The following is a 22,186-nucleotide window of genomic DNA, read 5'->3' as shown; positions in this document are numbered from 1 at the left end:
TGGCATTTGAGCTAGGCCTTTAAAGGTTAGGTAGAATTTTGAAATGGGCATGCCAGGCAAAGGGACCCCCCCAGCATTTCAGCTATATTAAAAAGGGTCGTAAACAAAAAGGTCAGAGAAGGGAAAGTCTTCCAACACGTTTAGAATACAGTTCATCTGATGCATTAGGTATGGAGAGGAGAGCCTACTCCTATGGAGTAGGTTAGGGCCAAACTGTCTGAATACCAGACTAAGGGGTTTTGGGATCTGACCTGTTGCCTTTCTTTTTCAGTCTAGCTTTGGAGAGAAGGAGTGACAAACAGGGTAGCACAGTTGAAAGAAAGCAGAGTGTAGAGGGAAATACTTCACAATGAAAGCTGGTGACCTGGGTTGGAGTCTGATCTCTGCCACTACCTGGGCAATTTACATCCTCTCTTAATCTTAGGCTCTTCATTTGTAAAGTGACAAAATTACACGAAACCACCTCCAAAATCCTTTTCAGCTTTTTCCATTTTGTGATTTCTATAATTGCAATTAAGCACCTTCCCCCACCCCCATCCCTGCAGAAAAAAGAACCAACCCATGCGCTCTCCTTTCTGCCCAGCTAGTCAAGAGTTAATGCGGCCCACAGTCTCTCTTCCATCCTGGAGGTGGCGCTATTTGGCCTCTCTTGCCTGCTCAACTTCCAAGGCTTTTCCAAACAAGTGCGGGACAGAATTGCAGGCAATGACCGAGGCTCAGACCAGACTTGTTGATCTCCGCGAAGAGGCGGCAGGAGGAAAGCCGAGAGAGGAAGCCGAGCAGCCCGGATTGAGTCCCCCCAGCGAGCCCGCAGCTTCGTTTCTCTTGCCTTTCCCCTTCCATTGCATTTCCTCTTAGAGCTACATCCACAAACCCAGACACACACAGACACACACACTCAAACATTCACACACTCACCAGACCCAGCACTCGAATACTGAAGATTAAAGACGCGATTGCAGCCGGGATTGGGCGGAGGGGAAAGCAGCAAGCGGCTGCCCAGCGGAGGGAAGGAGGCCTGGCACAGCCCTGGCCCCCGGGCTGGGGGCGAGCTCCGCCCGCCCGGCTCCCACCCGCGCCGGGGGCCGGCAGGGACTATGCCAGGGCCCTGGAGACCGGAGGCTGCCGCTGAAGAGGTAGGGGACCGAGTTGAGACAGACTGAGCAAGGATGGAAGGGGGGGGAGTTGGAAATGGGGGGAGAGAGATCAGCTGGAGGCCAGGACGCTGCGGGGTGGCGGGGTGGGGGTGGAGTGTGTGTGTGTGTGTGTGTGTGTGTGTGTGTGTGTGTGTGTGTGTGTGGTGGGTGTGTGTGGACGCTTTCCTTTCCTTCTGGTCCCTAGTCCAGCACAGCCCTCCAGGGCCCTGGCTCCCGAGCACTGGCCAGGGACTGGGGGGACAGGGACGGGGAGGAGGAGCTGACTTGCTGATTAACCTGGAGTCCTCAGCTCTTCTCTGGATGTGGTGGGAGATTGAGGCTGGGGGTAGGGAGAGAAGGAAAGGAGGAAACCTGCAGGAGCCCGGGGCGGGGGGGGGGGGGGGGGGGAGGGGAACCACCATTCCCGAACAGCTGGGAACACGGGGCACTGATGGGTCGAGGCAGTCAGGGTCACAGAGTCTTTCCCTTCCCCAGGGTGCGCGGGAAGGAAGAGGACAGAGAGGAGGAGAAAAACATTTGAAAGATCAGAAAATGCAGCCCAATTCCCCGCCTTCCTCTCCCTCCACCTCCTCCCCCCCCTACCCCCAAGCTCGGGGAAACGCGCAGAACCGGAGTTATAAAAAGCATCTGCAGGAGGGAAAAAGAGGAGGAGGAGTGATCCGCGGAGGTGGGAGGGAAAGAAAAAAGGAAGAGAAATGAGGCTGGCCTGGGAGGACTCCTGCTCTCTCTCTCCCCCACCCCCATATGTGTCTGTGTTTGTCAGTGTGTATCTGTGCGTCTGGATCTGTAGACAGCAGAGGTCCCATGTCCTTTGACTCTCATTTCCCTCTGATCAGGTCACTGGTGGCCTGGGGAGGCGCGCCTAAAGGTTTAGAGGTCACTGAGGATGGAAAGAGGGCGAGATTTAGAGACTTTAGGGGCTTCGGGGACTGCGGGGCGTATTCTCTTCAAGGAAAATCTGGGGACCAGAGACCTGGCAAAACCAAGGTCCGGACACCCCGTCTGTCCCAGGCCCCGTTTAGTTTCTTCGGGTTTTCTGTCTCTGCCTTATTTTTAAGCAAATTAGGAAGGAGGGGGCGAAGCCCCAAAACAATCTACCCTATCATTTTATAGTGTTTTCTGGAGAAAAAAAATGGAAACTATTAAAAAAAACCGCAAAGTTTTTTTTTTCCTTTAACAGGGCCCCTGACGCCTTCCTTAGGCTCAGATGGAAGGCCCAAAGTCACTAGGTTCAGCACTTCGACGGGGCGGACAGCGCCCTGGGCTGCACTAGCTGCTTCTCCCGGACTGGAAGGGCTTCTTTCGGAGCTCAGGGGCGCCTCCTCCAGCCTCCTCCAGCCCGGCTTCTTCGGGATCCAGGCCACAGGCTGGAGCCCGAGCCTAGCGCCTCAGTCCCCCTCCCCCTCACCTCTGGGTAGGGATAGAAGGAAGGAGGCGGGCTTCAGCACTAACAGGAGGGACAGCGCTTCGGTCGCTCCGCCTTCAGCCCTGAGCCTCTTAGCCCTGAGGCTCAGGCGTGCGCGACTGGCTGGGTGGACAGAGCGGATTCCGGACCAACAGGCAGTGGGAGGGAAGGAGGGGGGCGTCTCTGGCTGGGCTGGGGGTTCGGGCCACCCCTGCCCAGGCGCAATGAATTCGACCTCTGTTCCTATTTTGCAGCTGTCGGGATGGAGGTGAAGGGGGACTCATGAGGAGGAGCCATCGCTGACAAAGACCTCCCTCCAGGGGGCTGGCTTCAGCTCTCCCAGCCCCCCTCCGGGTCTCGGGTCGGACTTACTGATCTATTCACTTGGGCCAAGGGGGGGCGGGAGGGAGGGCGAGTGGCGGCGGCCTGACCCGCGATGCCGTCGGGCATGACGAAGCATGGCTCCCGTTCCACCACCTCCCTGCCGCCGGACCCCATGGAGATCATCCGGAGCAAAGCATGCTCCCGTCGAGTCAAGCTGAACGTCGGGGGACTGGCCCACGAGGTCCTGTGGCGGACCCTGGACCGACTGCCCCGTACTCGACTGGGACGACTCAGAGACTGTAACACACACGACTCGCTCATGGACGTCTGCGACGATTACAGCCTGGACGGCAACGAGTATTTCTTCGACCGTCACCCGGGAGCCTTCACATCCATTCTGAACTTCTACCGCACAGGCAAGCTGCACATGATGGAAGAGATGTGTGCACTCTCCTTCAGTCAAGAACTGGACTACTGGGGCATCGACGAGATCTACCTAGAGTCTTGTTGCCAGGCTAGATACCACCAGAAAAAGGAGCAAATGAACGAGGAGTTAAAAAGGGAGGCAGAGACCTTGAGGGAGCGAGAGGGAGAGGAGTTTGACAACACATGCTGTGCTGAGAAGAGGAAGAAGTTATGGGACCTACTGGAGAAACCCAACTCCTCTGTAGCTGCCAAGGTAAGCCTGAGCTAGGGAAAGTCTCTTTCCTCCGAGGAAAAAGCCATGACCTAAAGGGGACAGCCTCAGAGATTGTCTTTGAGAACTTCGGGGTAATGAGGGGCAGAAAGAGAAAAAGAAAGACAGTGATACTTGAGGTTATGAATTGTAAGGAAGGAATAGGCTGCAGAAAAAATGGGGCCTCACCATCTTCATTCCCCTCCTCTACTTTAGGAGGCTGAGCTTTCTTCAGTCCCTCACTGGTAGGGGGGAGAGGGCCTCTCTCCACTCCTCTAAATCAACCACACCATTGGTCATCTAGGCCAGACATGAAAAAGAATGTTATTTCCACTAAAACTGAAGGGGAAAAGTAAAAGAAGTGGGGGTAGAGAGTGAAGCACTGCCTAAAATGGTTTACTCCCTAGGGATCTCTTGCCCCAAAGAAGAAGTAATCCATCTTAGTTGAGCTTAGTTCTTATTTTCATTTCTTACTCTTATACACTGCCCTTTTTATTTCTGAGGCTGTGACCATAATCCAGTGGCAGGTCTTGGGAAGTTCATGCCCAAAAAGCCTCCTGTAAGATGCTTACTTCGGCTCAATGGATTTATCTTGCTATTTCAAGGTGTGAGATAGGGTTTCCTTTAGATTCTGACATGATGTGCCAATAAATCTCTAAATTTCTTATAATTTTGTGCTTCCCTATCTTCAGAATGGGAGAGGGGAAAGGAGAGGTACCTTCCTATCTTGGTAAGGGTCAGCATCTATCAGGAGGTCATTGAGCACTTGGGTTTATAAGAAGCATCTTGGGTTAATCCTCTTGTGACCTCTATGTGTTCCTGGGAGAGAACTGGTTATCTTCATTCCTGATAAATTTGTGTTCTGGAATTTTCTTTAGCCAGGGTTAGCCAGGAAAGAAGCTGAAGAAGGAGAATGTTAAGGCTGTTACTGAATTGACCCACTATGGGAATCCTCAACCCTTATTCTCTCTCTCTCTCTCTCTCTCTCTCTCTCTCTCTCTCTCTCTCTCTCTCTCTCTCTCCCAGTTCTTTTCTCCTTTCCTCTTCCTCCTCTAGCCTTCATTCCCTAATCCAGGACTTGAGGGTTTCCAAAATCTAGTGTAAATTCTGGGAAGCTGCATGGTAGAAGAAAACAAGAAAACCTAACCTTGTGCCTTTGAGAGGGAAATGGCTCTAGGAAGCTACTAAGCTTCCTGATGTTAATGATAGCCATCTTTTAAGGTGGGGGTTGGGGGAAAGTTACTAGGGAAATTTATCCTGGGTACTCCCTTTTCATTAAGTTGCTAGAACTGTACATAGCTGAGCAGGGAAGGGAGTCAGGGATATTTTGTTATCAAGGAGATGAACTGAAGCAGAAAACCCCCTTGCTGTCAAATCCATTAATGGTGACAACTGCTGATGATTTCCACCAGCAGGGTCAGTCCCACTGAGCCAGTGTTATTTGGAGTTTGTAAGTAGCTACTATTCCAACAGAATCTTGTTTTCTGGAAAACCACAGAATCTCAGAGTTGAAAGGGACCTCAGAGACCCTGTAGTTCAACCAGTGCTTGAAAATAGGCCCCATTACCAAATAATGGAGTTAGATAACCAGAAGTTTGATGCTCTTCAGTTTGTATGGGGGTCGGGGAAGAGTTGAGGGGGTACAAAACTACTGCTTCCCAAGACAACCCAGTCTACTTCTAGAGAACTCTGATTGTCAGGAAGTTTTTTTCCTGAAATCAGGTCTAATTTTGCCTCTTTACAACTTCCATTTCCCCTAGTTTTGCCTTCTTCAGCCAAGCAGAACAAGTCTAATCCATCTCTCATGTGACAGACCTTCAAATATATAAAAGTAATTATCACATACACCCTAAATCTTTTTTTACTCAGGATAAATTTCCCTAGTAACTTCACATAACATGATCTGCCCTATCATTTATTCTAAGAACCATATAGGGAACTTAATTTTTAAAATTCTGATAGGCCATTTCAATTAATTTTCTTCAAAATTTACAATACTAACAAATGGATAGTTCCAGGGCCATCCTGAAGCAAGAAGGGAAAGGAGATGAGTTGCCTTGGGAGTTCAGAATCTAGTACTGCTGGGAATCATTAATGAGGCAGGCAAATGCTGTGATACCTGTATGTGGTTGTAGTCAAATCACTTCATATCTCTAAACCTGGATTTCCTCCTCTGTAAAGTGAAGGTATTAATACTCATACCATGTACCTAAAGGTGTTTTGAAGAATGTTCCAGATGTAATTTCATACCCACTGGTCAGGAGCATCCTAATCTATGAAGAGTCTTTGGAAATCATAGAAATGTAGGAAGGAGGATTTGAAAAAAGACTTCAGTGAGCATTTAGTACAACTTCCCCATTTTATAAATGAGAAAACTGAGGCTCAGAGAGGAGATAGGCCTTGTTCAAAGGTATATTATACATGCGCACAAACACACATATTAGCTAGTGGTAGAGGCAAGAACTCATATTTCCTGACTCACAATCTTTTTTCTTTATCATCATGGTTCGCATTATAAAGACATCTATTTTTTTTCTATGCTTTCTCAGTCTTATCAGATTCACATGATAGTTTTATCTTGCTTCCCAATCTAAGTAAGTGGTCCCAACCCCTTCTGCCAACCTCCTATGTGACCTTGGGCAACCTACTGCTTCTCCTCAGATATCATTCTTCTCTATGTAAAATGAGGGGATTGGACTCAATCATCTGTAAGTTCCCTTCTAGCTCTAAAATTCTGTGATCAGTCAGCAACTGGCAGGTCCAATTAAATTAGAGTCCTCAAGGTGTTCCCTTGCCTATCTTAGGCTGGTCCTTAGGCAGTGTCAAGGCTGATTCCTGCCGTCATTACTCACTTCTGCCTTACTGAGTGCTGTTGTCTTCAGGATAATGATGCTGTGTTTGCCAATTTTTTGGTGTCTCACATCTTCGAGGTATTTGACCTGTTATCAAAGAGCTGCTAAAAATAACAGGTAATATTTCTCTAATTACTCTCTTCCTGTCCTCCTTGCAGAACATGAGGTACTAGGTTACTTAGGTCCCATCCCTGCAACCGTCTGATATTTTCCCCAATCTTCCTATTCTTAGACATGGCCAATACAGTCCTTTTTCCCCTTATTTAACACTATTGTTATGAAAATGACCTAATCTGAACTTCTTTCCCATAACATCACAGAAGCAAAAATAAAAAGAAAAGGAAGGAATATTTGACAAGATTCTCTTTTATTGCTTATCCCAAATTTCCATTACTTCCTGTAATGGATCAATTTTCTCTTTTATTTCCTATTGGCTAGGAATATATTTGCACATCTTTTTGCTGTTCCTTGAAATATTTGCTGTAATTTGTTTTACCATTTCCCTCCTGCTTCTGTAATTCTTCCTTTGGCTCCTATGTCTATCTATTCCTGCAACTCACCAATCCCTCCAATCATGGGGATGAATGACTGTTTATTCTGTAGCTCAAGCTCCTTTTTTTGGACCATCTTTTCTTTCCAATGTATGTAGCTGAAGTCTTCAGCACTGTACTGAGAGTCAGGACTCAAGGGTACTATGTCTATCTCAGTCATTAAATAGTGGTGTGATCTTGAGCAAGTCATTTCCCCCAAAAATTTGAACCTCAATTCCCTCAATGATCAATCAATAAACATTTTCAATCAATAAATATCACTTCAGTGTCCGGATGTGCCAGGCACTATACTTAGTGCTGGAGAGACAAAAAGAAGGAAAAGACAGTCCCTGCCCTCAAGGAGTTAAAATCTATTGAGGGAGATAATATGCAAACAAATATATTCATTGTAAGCCATATATAGGATAAATAGGAAGTAATTAACAGAAGAAGGGCATTAGAATTGGGAGGGGTTAGAAAAGGTTTCCTATAAAAGATGAGATTTAATTTGGGACTTAAAGGAAGCCATGGAAGTCAGTAGGCAGTGTTGGGGAGAGAGAGTGTTCTGAGCATGATGGGAGAATCAGCTGAGAGATAGATAACTTGTTTGTGGAACAAACTGGGAAGTCAGTATCACTAATCCAAAAAATATATGTCAGAAGTAAGGTGTGAGAAGATTAGAAAGGTAGGTGACAACTAGATTATAAAGGGCTTTGAATGACCGATAAAGCCATTGATCTTATAGGCAGTAGAAAGTCATTAAAGATTAATGAGTAGGGGGTGTGAGGTAGAGTGACATGGTTGAATCTGCACTTTAAGAATATCACTTTGAAGTTGAATGGAGAATGAAATGGAGTAGGGAGAGACTTGAGGAGGGCTGCCTCAGCTATGCAATAGTCTGGGGTTGGGGTGGGGGATATGAAGAGGACAGTGTCAGAGGAAAGAAGAGGGCATATTTGAAAGATGTTAAAAAAGTGAAATGTACAGGTCTTAGCAACAGTTTGGATATGAGGGAGAGGAATAGAGATAAAGATGACTCTTAGGTTGCAAGCTGAGAGACTAAGAGGATCGCGTTGTCTTCTACAGTTATCCTACAGGTAGGAAAAAGGTGGTTTTAGGAGGAAAGATAATGATTCCAGTTTAGTTTTAAATGCCTATTGGACATCCAGTTTGAGGTATCTGAAAGATACTTGCAGATGTGACATTGGAGTCACAAGAAAGTCTAGTACAAGTTAAGTAGATCTGAAAATCATTATAACAGGGATAGTATTAAATTCATGGAAACTGAAAAATCACTAAATAAAGTACTATAATGGACAAGAGAAAAGATCCCAAGATAGAAAGAACCCTGAGGGATCAATGGTTACAGGACCCAATCTGTAAGAAGAGCAAAGGAGACAGAGGGGTGGTTAGATAGATAAGAATTAGTAGAAAGTAGTGTCCTGAAAACCTAGAGAGAGGAAAGTATCAAGAAATAGAGAGTGATCAATAGTGTCAAAGTCTGCAGAGAGGTCACAGAGAATGAGGATTGGGAAAAGACAGTGGGATTTGGTAACTAAGACATCCTTATTTATTTTGGAGCCTTAAAATCTTTCTTTTTATTTCAAACATTTTCTGTTCCAATGTCCCTTTCTAAACATTCAATGTCCTATGGGTTTTCCTCTAAATCACCTACTCTCCAAGGATCCAAATATCATCTGTTTTCATCCCTTCCTGGTGCTTTAAAGATACTTTTCAGAAACTTTAACATCACCAAAGATGCTATTACATTAGATGAAGGGGAAGAGTGTGATGACAGTGAAGACTGAACAAAAAGGAGGTGAAGTAACTCCCTACCTCACTAGAAATCTCAGCAAAAGTTAAAAGAACTTTTGGTAGCAGTGAGGGGGAAGGCAATGGCATGGCTAGCTAACAAGTAGTATTTTGAGGTTCACTGTTAGACTTTTGGCCTACTAATTAGAGACAAACAGATCAGTCAGTCATTCCTTCTGGAAATTAGAAATAATGGGGAAAAAATCACAATTGGAATGTTGTTCAGACATGGCAGGAGAATGATCCAGTCAATGTCTGTGTATTAGACAAGTAAGAGGTTGTGAGATCCATTGGAGATCTACTTAGGGATCAATTTTCCCAGATATTTGCTTCAATCTTGCATGTAATCCTTTACAGAGACAATAAATATTGTTCTTCGGAACTTATTATTTTAGTTTTTATGGGGATTTCCTCAGCAATGCAGATTATAACCTCCCCATTCCTTCATCAGCAAATCACTACACAAGCATTTGTCAAGCACCAATTCTGAGTCAGTTACAGACAAAATGAAACAGAAATGTACAGAATTTACATTCTGTCATATATGGGTGACAAAGGTGGGGTTGGTCTCCTAACAATGGGTTTTGTTCAGCTTAGTGAAGTGGGGAAAACATTCTTCTGGGAGTTAGAAGACCTTTATTCAAAACCTAGTCTTAGCTCTGGCTGGTGGTTTAATCCTGGGTAAGTCCCTTAACTTCTCTAAGTTATCATATCTTACACCATAGAATAAATATATTATTTGTATTATATACTCCACTTGTGAGTTGGAAAGAAAACTCTCCATAGACTTTAAAGCACAATGGACATATGAATTGTTATTATTTCCACTGCACATGGAGGTGACCTCCTTCTCTAGGGTGAGCTCTTCACCTACTAGATGAAGACACTATAATTCCAGTTCATAGGGGTGGGGATATTCTTGAGAACCAGAAAACCAAGAGGATATGAGTACTTAGCTGATCTTAATTGGGAGTTTTGGGTCCAAACTCTTAATCCAGTCTAACTTCTGTCAATATTGCCTTCTGTTCCTAGTTGTTAAAAGAATACTGTACACTTAAATGACCAATCTCTAAACCTTTCAAGGTGGGAGATACAACAGATGTGATTGATTGCCCATGGATGAGCTGAAAATGTCAACAGGGGCATTTTAATTACTTAGCTTTCAGTGGGGCTAGAGATGACTCAAACATAACTCCTGGAAACAGGTGTATCATGGAAAGCACTTCTGTTCCCCGGAAGCTGCAGCTAGTCTCATGGCAACCAAGGAAAAGGACTTTGGCTCACTTAAAGAAACTTCCAACAATTAGAGGCAGCTGATAATGCACCACCTGAGAAAGTTGTTCATTCTCTATCACTTGAAGTATAGAGGATTATAGAATTGGAATCAGAAGGGAAATCAGAATCCATCTATTAGTCCATTCATCTCACTTTATAGATAAGAAAACTGAGGTCCAGCTAGGGGAAGTGTCTTGCTAAGAGTTATACAAATATCAAGAAGCAAGGCTAGAATTTGAACCAAGGGCTTTTGGCTCCAACTCCAGGTCTTTCTTCTGTGCCATGCTTGATAACCCCTTGTTAAGGATGCTCCAGGGGAGATTTGTTTTATTTTAATTAGAAATTGTAGTAATTAGAAATTGTAGTTTCCCTGTCTTTAAAATAGGAATATGCATAATTGTAGCACCTATTTCATAGTCCCTGGCCTATATGCCATGAAGCAAATAACACTGGGCAGAAGGGAGTTTACCAGATAGTCATGGTTTTCACTGATTCTTTCTCTTGCCTCCTTCCTTCAATGAAAGTGATCTCTTTCATCTATCAAATTTCTCACCCCGCTTGAACTTTTCTTATCTTTTTTTGCCTTATCAAAATTAATTGTATACTTATCCTCTGCCCTGTTAGATAGCTAGTTAGAACTGGGCTTCTGGAGAGCAGGACCTGTGCTATATCTATTTTTTGTATCTCTAGTATTTTAGCACATAGAGATAAGGTCTGGACCTGTGATTTTACTGGGGTAGGGAGCTCCTGGTGAGAAACTTCAAATGAGATCATATGTATAAAGAATTCAGCATAGTGCCTAATACACATTAGGGCTTAATAAATGCTTATTCCCATCTACCAACTCAGATTAGCATCTTCTCAGCAGCTTCTAGTTTTAGAGAGTAGCCTAGGGTACTGAGACATTAAGTGACTTGCCCTGAGTCAATTGGCCAGGATGTATCAGAGGTAAGACTTGTACCTAGATCTTCCTGCCTATAAGGGCCACTCCACTAGGCTACTTCTGTAGCACGAAACTTAATAGTTATTTATTGAATTGAATTTCTTTTGAGTCTTCCATTTTTCAAGAATAAGGTCCACTGCTTGCATTTTTCCTGTTATGGGAATGGAAGGCTGGAGAGATGGACAGGGGGTGGGGCTTGGTGGGTGGGGGTGGGGAGAGCACCACACATGGAGTTAGGAGACCTGGCTTTAATTTGTAAGCTTTTCTATTTATTAACTGTGTGAAGTTGGCCAAGTCATTTAACTTGCTGCTTAACCCATTGACTTTACAGTCAACTTAACCATAACCGTGGCTGAGTCACGACAAGGGAAGCAATGTTTCTTTGTATTGTATTCTGCCCTTGTCAGGTGACATCTGGACTAGCATATTCAGTTCTGGGCACCACATTTTAGGAGAGCACATTGATAAGCTGGAAGGCATCCAGAAGAGAATGATCCAGATGGCAAAGGGCCTTCCTTACAATCATACCACATGAGGACTTGATGAAGAAACTGGGAATTTTTAGCCAGAACAAATTATATGGGGAAGGGGCACACAAAAGATCTAGGTCAAGTCTTTCGTTTTATATGATCTGTCTTCAAGTATTAAAAGAGTTATCATATGTAAAAGGGATCATGTAGCTTGAGCCCAGAAGGCAGAACTAAAGAGCAGTGAAGAAAATTTTCAGAGAGACAGATTCAGTTCCATTTGGAGAAGATCTTACCAAGAAATGAAATGCGATGCTTTCAGAGGTAGGGGAATCCTTCTCAGATTAAGTGAGCATTTTCTAGGGACATAGTAGATTCCTGTTCAATTGTGGGTGACCTAGATGGTCTCTGAGGCAACAAAAAGGAGTTCTGGACTTGAAATTGGGAAGATCTGGGTTCAAATTCTGCACTGGACACTTACTAGTTGAAATGACAAGATGTTCCACTAGATAGGATGCTCGACCTGGAGTCTGGAAGATCTGAATTCAAATCCAGCCTCAGATATTCACTGGTTTGTAATTTTCTTAGGCTAAAAATGAAATAACAAAGTTAGTTTTATAAATGGTGTTTTATTCTCTAGGATCTTACCAAAACCCATGGGTGGATGGAATCCATATGAATGTTAATGCTGATACAAAATTTTGGGGGCATTTTATACAGAAAGGACCATAAAAACTGAATTAGGTAACCAATGAGATTTCACATAGATGACATGGTTTTGAAATATGATTTTTCTCATCTTATAATGTTTTCTTATAATTCTATTGACAAGAATTCCACTAATGCTGAGATTAAATGTTTACAAATAACAAAAGGATTTTCTCTCAGCTCATCCAAAATGTCTATTATCTTGAGATTTGGTCAAGTAAGAAATTTATTGGTGCTATCATTGAGATGACCAGATAGTATTGACACAAGTCAAGTCAACATTATAGGAAACAGCCCTTACATAACAGACTGTCATTTAAGAGAATAATTTCTGATCAGAAATATATAGATCAGAAGTATTAATTCCAACTTAAAGAATTTCAGATTAGATAAGAGTAACGAGGAGAGCTTAAAATTGACCTCAAATCCTGTTTCCAAATAAAGTTTTCTTTGTATTGCACTAAGAAAGGAACACTGATATTTAAGGCTTTGACATTCAAGATCAACATTCTGATGTTTCTAGTCAAATCAGTAATCTTGGTTCATCCACAATGTTAATAGACAACTCATGATGTTCTGACTCCTTGGGGAGGTGGGGAGAGGGAAGGGAAAGGACAGGGTCATAAAGAGCCTGGATAAATGAAATGCACAGATCATTTTAAAACCTTTCTGGAAGAAACAACAAGTCTTTGTAAATTTTTAAGAGGGTTATAGCCAATGAGTTGTAGTCAGGGATATAGATAGATAGATAGATAGATAGATAGATAGATAGATAGATAGATAGATAGATAGATATAGATATAGATATATATGTTTGTATATACACATTTAACAAGTGACTCGAAATTGCAAGACAAACTTTTCAGTTTAATCTGCATTGTTAGCATTTTTTCCTCATGTCTAGACAATTAACAAAACAGTCAATCAAACCCTGACTTGTTCTGCTTGCTGATTTCTGATGTCTAAAAGCTTACTCTGAAAATTTAACAATCAGTTCTAGAGAGCCAACATGAACTGACTCAAACATACCCTGGGATGTTGTCCATATTGTTTTTAATGCTTACATATTCTGTCCTGTCTTCTTGGTTGAGAGAGGGGGAAATGGCATAGTGTTCAAGGTGGAAAAACCAGGTCTTGTGTTGGTATAGTTTGCCAAATAGATTAAGACTGTGGTGTAAATTTTTAAACAAAGACAAGCAATAGGACCCTGGACAAGTTACCTAATTTCTTTGGCCCTCTGTTCCTCATCTGTTAAATGAAGGGGATTTGGACTAAGTTCCCCTCCCATTCTAAATCTATGATCTATAAGACAGGACCCAGAAGCTGGGAGGAACTTAAGTTGTTATGAAGGGGAGAATGGAATGGGAAGATACTATTCCAAAGGAGAGGATCTGTGTACTCTCTAGGACCTTTGGGCCCTGGAGGAAAATGACTGATGGCAACAGACAGGAGCAATATAAGAAAATGAAAGGACTAGCCAGATCAGAGTATATTTATGAAGCCTGAATTCATCTTGTTTTGTAGTGGGTATTTTGATTCATCCATAACCCAATTTTAATTTGTGAATTTATGATTATTCCATGTAAACAATTTTTTCTGAAGCTTGCTTTGGCCACTCACTGGGAAGGTATTGGCAGTGAAAATTACAGAATCCTAGCATATCGGAAATGGATGGAATGTCAGAGCTCATCCCATCCAACCACCTGAGGCATAATTCCCTTCCATGACATCCCCAATGAATGGTCATCCAGTCTCCTTTAGTACCTTCCAGGACAGGTAGCTCAATTCATGCCAGAACAGTCCATTTCATTATTGGGAAGCTCTGATCATCAGAAAATTCTATCTACATTTTAACCCAAATCTGTCCCCTCTTTTGACTCCATTCATTTCCCCTGAGGCCACACAATTCAAATCCCGTCTCAGACACCTAATAATTACCTAGCTGTGTGGCCTTGGGCAAGGCACTTAACCCTATTTACCTTGCAAAATCCTAAAAAAAAAAAAAAAAAAAAAAAAAAAAAAAAAAAAGAACAAGAACCAATGAGTAGCTTTTGGAGTACAGAATTGGAAACCAAAGAATCGATAAGGCAGGATGATGTTGGGATTCTCCATCAGAGTGGGAATGAATGGAGACAGGCCTTTCCTTCTCCTCACTTCTCTTAAGATGAGTTTCATCATAATATGTATCCTTTTGACCCTTAAGTTAATGGCTTTAATCTCATTATCCTCTCTGACTTTTGGTTTCTTTATTTATGAAATGAGGATAACAACACCTGTGCTACCTATGTAATGGAACCTTTATAAGAAGAGCACTTTGTAAACTGCAGAAGTTCTATAGAAATGGAAAGTGTTACTGCTTGGTGTCCTTGACCAGGTTCTGATAATGACCAGTTAAACCCCAAGGAAGTCATTTAAATTCAATGTAGCTTAATTTCCTCATCTTTAAAATGGAGTTAATAACACTTCCACTCCCTAGCTTAGGAGGTTGTTGTGGGAAAACGCATTAAAAAGCACTACAGAAATATGAGGATTGAGGTTTTTTTGGGGGGGGGGAGTTTGATCCTATGATTTTTATCACTATAAGGGGCTTCTGGGGCGGCTAGGTGGCGTAGTGGATAAAACACTGGCCTTGGAGTCAGGAGTACTTGGGTTCAAATCCGGTCTCAGACACTTAATAATTACCTAGCTGTGTGGCCTTGGGCAAGCCACTTAACCCCATTTGCCTTGCAAAAACCTAAAAAAAGGGGGGGGGGGCTTCTGGTGTCAAAATTCCCTCCACTGATGGAGTTGAGCAGCTTTCTGTATCAAAATTATAAAGTTGTCTAGGGCACAGAGAGGTTGATGACTTATTCAGGGTCACCAAAATAGTATGTGTCTGAGACAGGACTTGAACCTATGTTTTCCAGACTCCCCTGACTGGTTCTTTATGCACTATGGTACACTGCCTCTCAGGTATTAATATAACTATCATCATTATTATTGCCTTAGCCCCCATGGAGAGCTACCCATCTCCTGCTTTTTTACTCAGCAGTACTCCAACTACCACAAATGACCCATCCAAACACTGCAGAAAGAATAAGCAAAAACTGAGCTCCTGGATAATTGAGTTGAATCATAGAATTTTAGAGCTGAAAGGAACTTTAGTTGTTTATCTAGTCCAGCCCCTCATTTTTCAAATGGGGAAACTGAGAACCTGGGAGAGAAAGGAACTTTTCCAAGGAAACATATCAGAACCAAGACTGGAACCCAGGTTTCTGGCCTCTAGCCCAGCAAGTCTTTCTTTTATTCCTCTTCTCCCACAGGAGTATGTAAAGCCCTGTGCTGAGGGAAGAACAAGTTTATTTAAATCTATTTCTTTCAGGATAGAAGAAAAGGAATCCCCATGGAAGGGGTGAGGGGAGGTGGGACACATGTCATCTCATTATCTTATTGTCCTATGAAAAGAATATTCCTGTTGATCACAAAAATGGTGAACTCACTCAAATAAAGGTCATAAGTGATTATTCTAGTTCTTATAAGCCCAGATTTCAGGATAGCTGCCAGTGACATATTGGGGATAGAGGGAGGAGCTTGTGGCTGGTTGCTGTAATATTACGCATATATATTTGTTCCAATGCAGATGACTGACTGGGCAGAGGTACAGAAATAATATTGAAGTTTCTACCAAGAAGAGCTCTCCCAAAGGGAATTGGGCTGCTTCTGTAGTAGTTTGGGAGCTGTTCTTCTCTGAAGGTCTTCAAATGGAGGCTGGATGACCACTTGCTGGAGATGTGGTATAGGGAGGTTCTGCTCAGATCTACAGGTTGGACTTCTCTGAGATTCTTTCCAGTCCTGGACTCTATGATGGATGATTCAGTGCCCAAAGTCAATGATAATCAATTAATAAGCCTGTGGTGGTAGGAAACATTTCCCTTGCTAATGAGACAAATTTCTTAATCTTAGATATTGTCCCATCCTTAGAGCCTTCTAAAGGATAATAAATTCAATGGCAGAGTCCCTAGGGACTGCTTTCTTGACCTGGTTTTTAGAATAAATGTCATTGGAACTTCTTGGGGAAAACTATGGCTCTTTCATTGCCTTCAATGAGGCCATACAGTAAATGGTATAGGAAGACTAAAAACATAGAATCACAGTATCTCAGAGGGCATCCCTACTTGTCAAAGATCTCCCCTTACATTATCCCTGGTAAGTGATCCTTTAGCCTCTATTTGATGACCTCCAATGATGGGAACTTCCTACTAAACAAGAAAGCTCAGGGAAAATAGTAGAAAGAAAGAAATAGAAATAATAAAAAGACCATCTGTTGGGATTGAAAAAGGTTTTTTTTTTTTTAACCATTTGTTTCAAGAGGCTGAGTCTCTGTTTTACTCAATGATTTCAAAAATTAAGAAAACCAAAATGGCCTACTTCCTTCCTTCCTTGTCCCATCAATCCCCACCAAAACCGACAGGGCCCCTGCTCAGGATCAAACTGAATCATAAATAGAGAATAATCCATCCTGCTATTCAAGAAATTCCTCAGCCTACCTTGATCAGTCTAGTATTTGCTACTTCATTTTTAAAAATGTCTTTCACTCAAATATAAAATGAGGAAAATAATATCTGGACTTCAATTTATTGTGTCATTCTGAAGTAAATACTTTGCAAACCTTAAAATGCTAGAATTATAAGCCATTTTTAATGTGATCTTTAATTTTATTTACTTAAGGCAATGGGGTTAAATAAGTTGCCCAAGGTCACATACCTAAGTAATTATTAAGTGTCTGAGGACTCAGGTCCTCCTGATTCTAGTACTGGGACTCTATCCACTGTATCACCTTCTGAGTTTATGATTTCAATCCTGTAATTTTCCCTAAGACTGTACTCAGGTAGTAACTAGCTACATTCCCAGTATGGAAGGGACTTCAGAAGGGAGATACAGATTTCCCCATATAAGGACCAGCTACCATCATTCCTATGTCCCCTATCTTCTAAGAGGACTGTAGAGCATCAGGGAAGGAGCCCTGGGCTAACAAGCGGGAGAGTTGGTTTCAATTAACCTATCAATCAGTTGAAGAAACAGCTTCTAGTTCTTAACTAAAAAAAGTTAAGCTTCAGGCTAATGACAGAATCATTGGAATTAAAGTAGAAAGAAACTTAAATGTTGGTTAGTCAGATCCCTTCATTTTACTCAAAAGGAAACAGGCCCAGAGAAGGGCAATAGCTTGTTTGTGCCCATGCAATTAGTAAGGAAGGAGTCATTACTCAAACTCAGGGCTCCTTGACTTGAATTCTGGTGCTTTTACAACTATACAGCACCACTACTCTAAGCTTGTATGGTGATCAGTCAACAAGAATTTACTAAGCATTTAACATATATATATAAATATATATGTGTGTATATACACACACACACACACACACACACACACACACACATATATATATATATACATATATATATATATATATATGTATATATATATATATATGAAGCACTATGCTAGGACATGGAATTTTGCAGACATAAATGAAACAGGAAAGTCCATGTGGACAGATGAGGTTTTATTCATCTTTTTAAAAGAAAATTTCTTCAGAATTCTGAACACAGTAGGTTACTAATAACTGTTGAAATAAATTGTTCAAATTCTGGCTCTTCTGTGTGACCATGGCAACTTCCTTTTCCTCTCTGAGCCTCGGTTTTCTTATCTGTAAAATGAGAGAATTAGAATAAACCAGGGAGGCTTAACCTATGAAATAATGTTTTTTAAATGCATTAAATAAAATAGAGAACATTACAAAGTAAAACAATTATATTGACATTTATTTGTTAAAAAAAAAAATTCACAGACTCCAAAATAAGGATCCTGGAGTAGCAGATCACTAGGAAAGCCAGGGTATAAGAGGGTCTCTTTTATTTGGGGGGGGGGGAGGGGAGGGGACTATGGAAAGAGGTTAGGTTTTTATTTTCTTAATTTGTTTGACAATTTATGTTTTTAAAATCTCTTTGATTTTTAAATGCATTTCCCTTTCTCATCTCTGTCTCAGAGACAAATGTAGAGAAATAGAACTGGAAGTCTAATGAAAAACTTTAGCGATCCATCAGAAGGTGTTATGCATGTGTAATTGGATTGGCTTAAAGTTAGAAGGAATCCAGTTAGGGTTTGATAGAACTATCTCATAACAAAAAATAAAAAAGAAAAAGAAAAGACAAGCAATTCAGCGATAGTAACCAACTCATCAACAATCAACTGAGAATATGCTATATCCCATACCCATATTTCCCTATCTTTGCAAAGAAGGAAAGGCAGTAGAACCCCAAATGAAGGCCTAATGACAAAGCTAAGTTACCCGCTACCTAGTTCATGTCTTGGACCAGGGTTTGGAACCCTCCCTCTACCTACATAAGGCCCCACTTTTCAAAGCACCAACTGTGATAGTGTAGGCAGGACCCCCCCCCCCCAATTCCAAATATGCATCTGGTCAAAGGGTCACTACTGAGCAGACGGAGATGTCTGCAAGAAGTTGGGTGCTCATTCTACTCTGGTTTCAGTAGAGGCCCTGACTAAATCCTCTCTTCTGCTGCCAGCTCTGGATAATCTAAAGTCCTTAGTTTGCCTATTTGACCTTCTATACTTTGGTTTATCCATCAACAAAATGGAGCAATGAGACTTGGTCCTAACTAAGAAGCATCATTATTGAAATCCTATAACTAGAAGGAAACTCCAGGAGATTAAAGAGCTCAATCCACTGCCTCCAGGAAACCTCGACCTGATTTGATCTAATTTTCTAATGTTCTGTACACTGAGGAGGAAGTAGCAGAGCCAAAGAACAAGGAAATAGCAAATTGAGTCAGCTCTTGGCTTTAGGCCAGAAGGGAGTTAGATGGTTAGAAAGTTATCTGAGATTTGTTTTAATGGTAGACGTGGAGCTTGCTTTTCCCTATGATCACTAGTCACTTAGCTGGAGGCATTTAAGTATCCCTAAGGGATGGAGAAGGTACAAGTTGGACAAGGGTTTAAGTAGGTGAGAAAGGAAGATAGAAAGGGGCTAAATGTAAGAATGATGAGCTAATGATATGAACAAATGTTTAAAATGGGTTTTATTTTTCTTGTATCTTCAGTGTGTGTGTGTGTGTGTGTGTGTGTGTGTGTGTGTGTGTGTGTGTATGTGTGTGTGTGTGAAGGGGGAGAGATTTGTCTCAGACTATCAACATTGACAAGCAAGAAAAATAACCAGTGCTGGAGGGGCTGAAGGAAATACTTCAGAACTACGAGCAATGCAATGACCAACCCTAAATCCAGAGAATCAATGGTGGTACATGCTGCCCACTTCTTTTTAGAAAGCTAATGGATTCAAGATCAGAATGACACAAATATTTCTTGGATGGGGCCAATATGGGCATTTGCTTTGCTTGCCCATGCATCTTTGTTTATAAGAATTTTCATTTTCTTTTTTTAATGAGTCCAAGAGAAAAAGAAAATAAATATTTGTTAACTAAAAACTTTTTTTAAATGACACAGCTTAAATATCTCTAATCTGGAGTAGTCTTTCCTATAGTCAAGGTCAAGAGTAAAATACTCTGGAATAAGGAAATTACATTTTCATCATAAGACTACTCAGTCTCAAATGTTATTTACCAATTCTATAGCTGCATTAAAGTCTCAAAAATAAACTATTTCCCATTTTACAGAAAACAAAAGAAAATACTGAACCAAGAGTCTATGTATGTTAGACATTCGAACCCATTTTGTGACCAGTTCCTTTCTCTGAGAAATAATATTTGATATTTATATCCTTCTTTAAGATTTGTCACAGTTTTTTACATATCTTGTCTCATTTGACTCTCATAATACCCCACCCTATCTCACCATCCCTGTCTCTCCCTGAGATCAACATTATGAGAATTATTCTTCCCTTTACAGATGAGGAGATTATGTCTCAGAGAGAAAAAAGAACTTGCCACCATCACAGGCTAATGAAAGATCTGGGACTTGAACTCAAGTTTTCTGAATCTGAAACAACTATCACCACCTGGTATCTCCAGTTAAAGAATTTCTATAATAATGGGTCAAAGTAATGTTATAGAAGATTTAATTTAAGGATTTACTGACTAGGATTAAGAAGCCATAGAGGGCAGCTAGGTGGTACAGAGGATAGAGCACTAGCCCTGGCATCAGGAGGAGTTGAGTTCAAATTTGACCTCAGACACTTAATACTTACTTAGCTGTGTGACCATGGGCAAGACACCTAACCCCATTGCCTTGTAAAAAAAAAATTAAAAAATAAAAAAAAATAAAAACATAATAAATGGGAACTCAAAGTGATAAAAATGAATGTTAAAAAAATCTGTATAAACAATAACTATAGTTTGGGACAGTTAGGTGGCACAGTGGATAGGTGACCCTGGAATCAGGAGGATTTGAGTTCAAATTTGGCCTTAGACACTTCATAATTACCTAGCAATGTGACCTTGGGCACATCACTTAATCCCATTGCCTTGCAAAAAACAAATAAAAAAACCCATAGCAGTCATCTAGTCCAGCTTCCTCACAAATCCTCACAAGTAGAGACAGAATTTGAAACCAGGACCTCTGAGACTAATTAACAAGCATTTATGTAACGGCCAACCTGCTGAGTGCTGAGAATACAGAAAAAGGGGGCAAACTAGTTCCTGTCCTCAAAAAAGCATACATCCTAATGGGGATGATACCATAGAAATAACAAGATATATATACATATACCTAGTTATATCTATATACATCTATATAGTTATATAGTTATATCTCTATATATCTAGATATAGTTATTCTATAGTTATGTATACATATATAGACTAGGTGAGGGTAAGCTGATAGGAGAAAGTATCAGCATCTAGGGAGACAGGAAAAGGCCTCATAAAAGGTAAGTTTTGAACTGAGTCTAGAAGGAAGCCAGAAGACTAAAAGTAAGAAGTTAGAAAGCAGAATAGTCCAGGCATCAAGTTGAGTGCAAGAGCAAGAGATAGGTTTTCAAGGAAATCTAAGTGGGTCACTTTAGCAGGGAGTAAAAAGGTTGGAAGAGATCTAAATGCCAACAAAGGAGTTTACCTTTGATCTTGGAGGTAACAAAGAGTCACTAGAAGTCATTGAGCAGAGAGGTAACTTAGTCAGAAGTGATGGTCACCATTCATAAGGTGGGGGGAAGGGTTTGGAAAGGAAAAGGATGAGATCTTTATCCAATGTACTGAGTTCAAAATGTCTGTGGGACATCTAGTGCCTGAAGTTGAAAAGGCAGTTGAAGAAGTGAGAAAAGGGTTGAGCAAAGAGGCCAGAGTTGGAGCCATCTACCTGGGAATCATCTGCAGAGAGATGATTATGAAACTCATGGGAGCCAATGAGATTAGTGAGTGAGACTGAATAGAGCAAAAAAAGAAGAGGGCCCAGAGCAGAACCTAGGTAGGAAACATAGGGAGGGGGCATGATTAGCAGGTTGGATGGGGTGAAAATCCAACAAAGACCAAAGCCAGTGCTTCCTAGTGAATGATGCTGAGCTACCAGTAGTCATTAAGTCCATTCCTCTGCTTCCAAGATCAGAGTGAATATATTCATTCATAATGTATACACACACACACACACACACATACACACACACACACACACCTCTATTTACTGTTTACTGAAATCCTACAGGTTCTAGATCAATACCCCTAGCTATCTTTGCAGCTTCACTGAGCATTACTCCCCCTCTCAGTTCAGCCCAACTGGTTCTTCTGTTTCTAACTCATGGCAATTCATCTTTCATTACATGACATTGTACTGGCTATCTCCAATATCTTTCAATGCTCTCCCTTCTCACCTCCACATGATGGAATCTTTCTTCTTTCAAGAGCCAGAACATAGTGTGAAATCTTCAGTTCTGACATTCTATGTTTGAAGGCCATTTCCAGATCTGCTATTTATTCTATATCCTATGTTCTAAGGTCCCTTCTGGTCTGCTGTTTGATATCCTGTGTTCTAAGACCACATACAGTTCTGTTATTCTGTATCCTGTGTTCTAAAGCCCTTCTGATTTTGATTT

General features: G+C 41.6%; 1 protein-coding gene across 1 annotated transcript in view; it reads left to right on the top strand.

The window, feature by feature from the left end:
• The first annotated feature begins 2,998 nt into the window (after positions 1 to 2,998).
• Positions 2,999 to 22,186, top strand: part of KCNB1 (potassium voltage-gated channel subfamily B member 1) — a 120,237-nt gene continuing 101,049 nt past the window's right edge. Inside the window, exon 1 of the mRNA XM_074210217.1 lies at positions 2,999 to 3,565. Within this exon, the coding sequence (XP_074066318.1) occupies positions 2,999 to 3,565 (567 nt within the window). The remainder of the gene's footprint in view (positions 3,566 to 22,186) is intronic.

Source organism: Macrotis lagotis, chromosome 1 (assembly GCF_037893015.1).
Source record: "Macrotis lagotis isolate mMagLag1 chromosome 1, bilby.v1.9.chrom.fasta, whole genome shotgun sequence".
Classification (NCBI taxonomy): Eukaryota; Metazoa; Chordata; class Mammalia; order Peramelemorphia; family Peramelidae; genus Macrotis; species Macrotis lagotis.
Note: the sequence above shows the minus strand (reverse complement) of the source record. Positions and strands in the feature narration are given on the sequence as shown.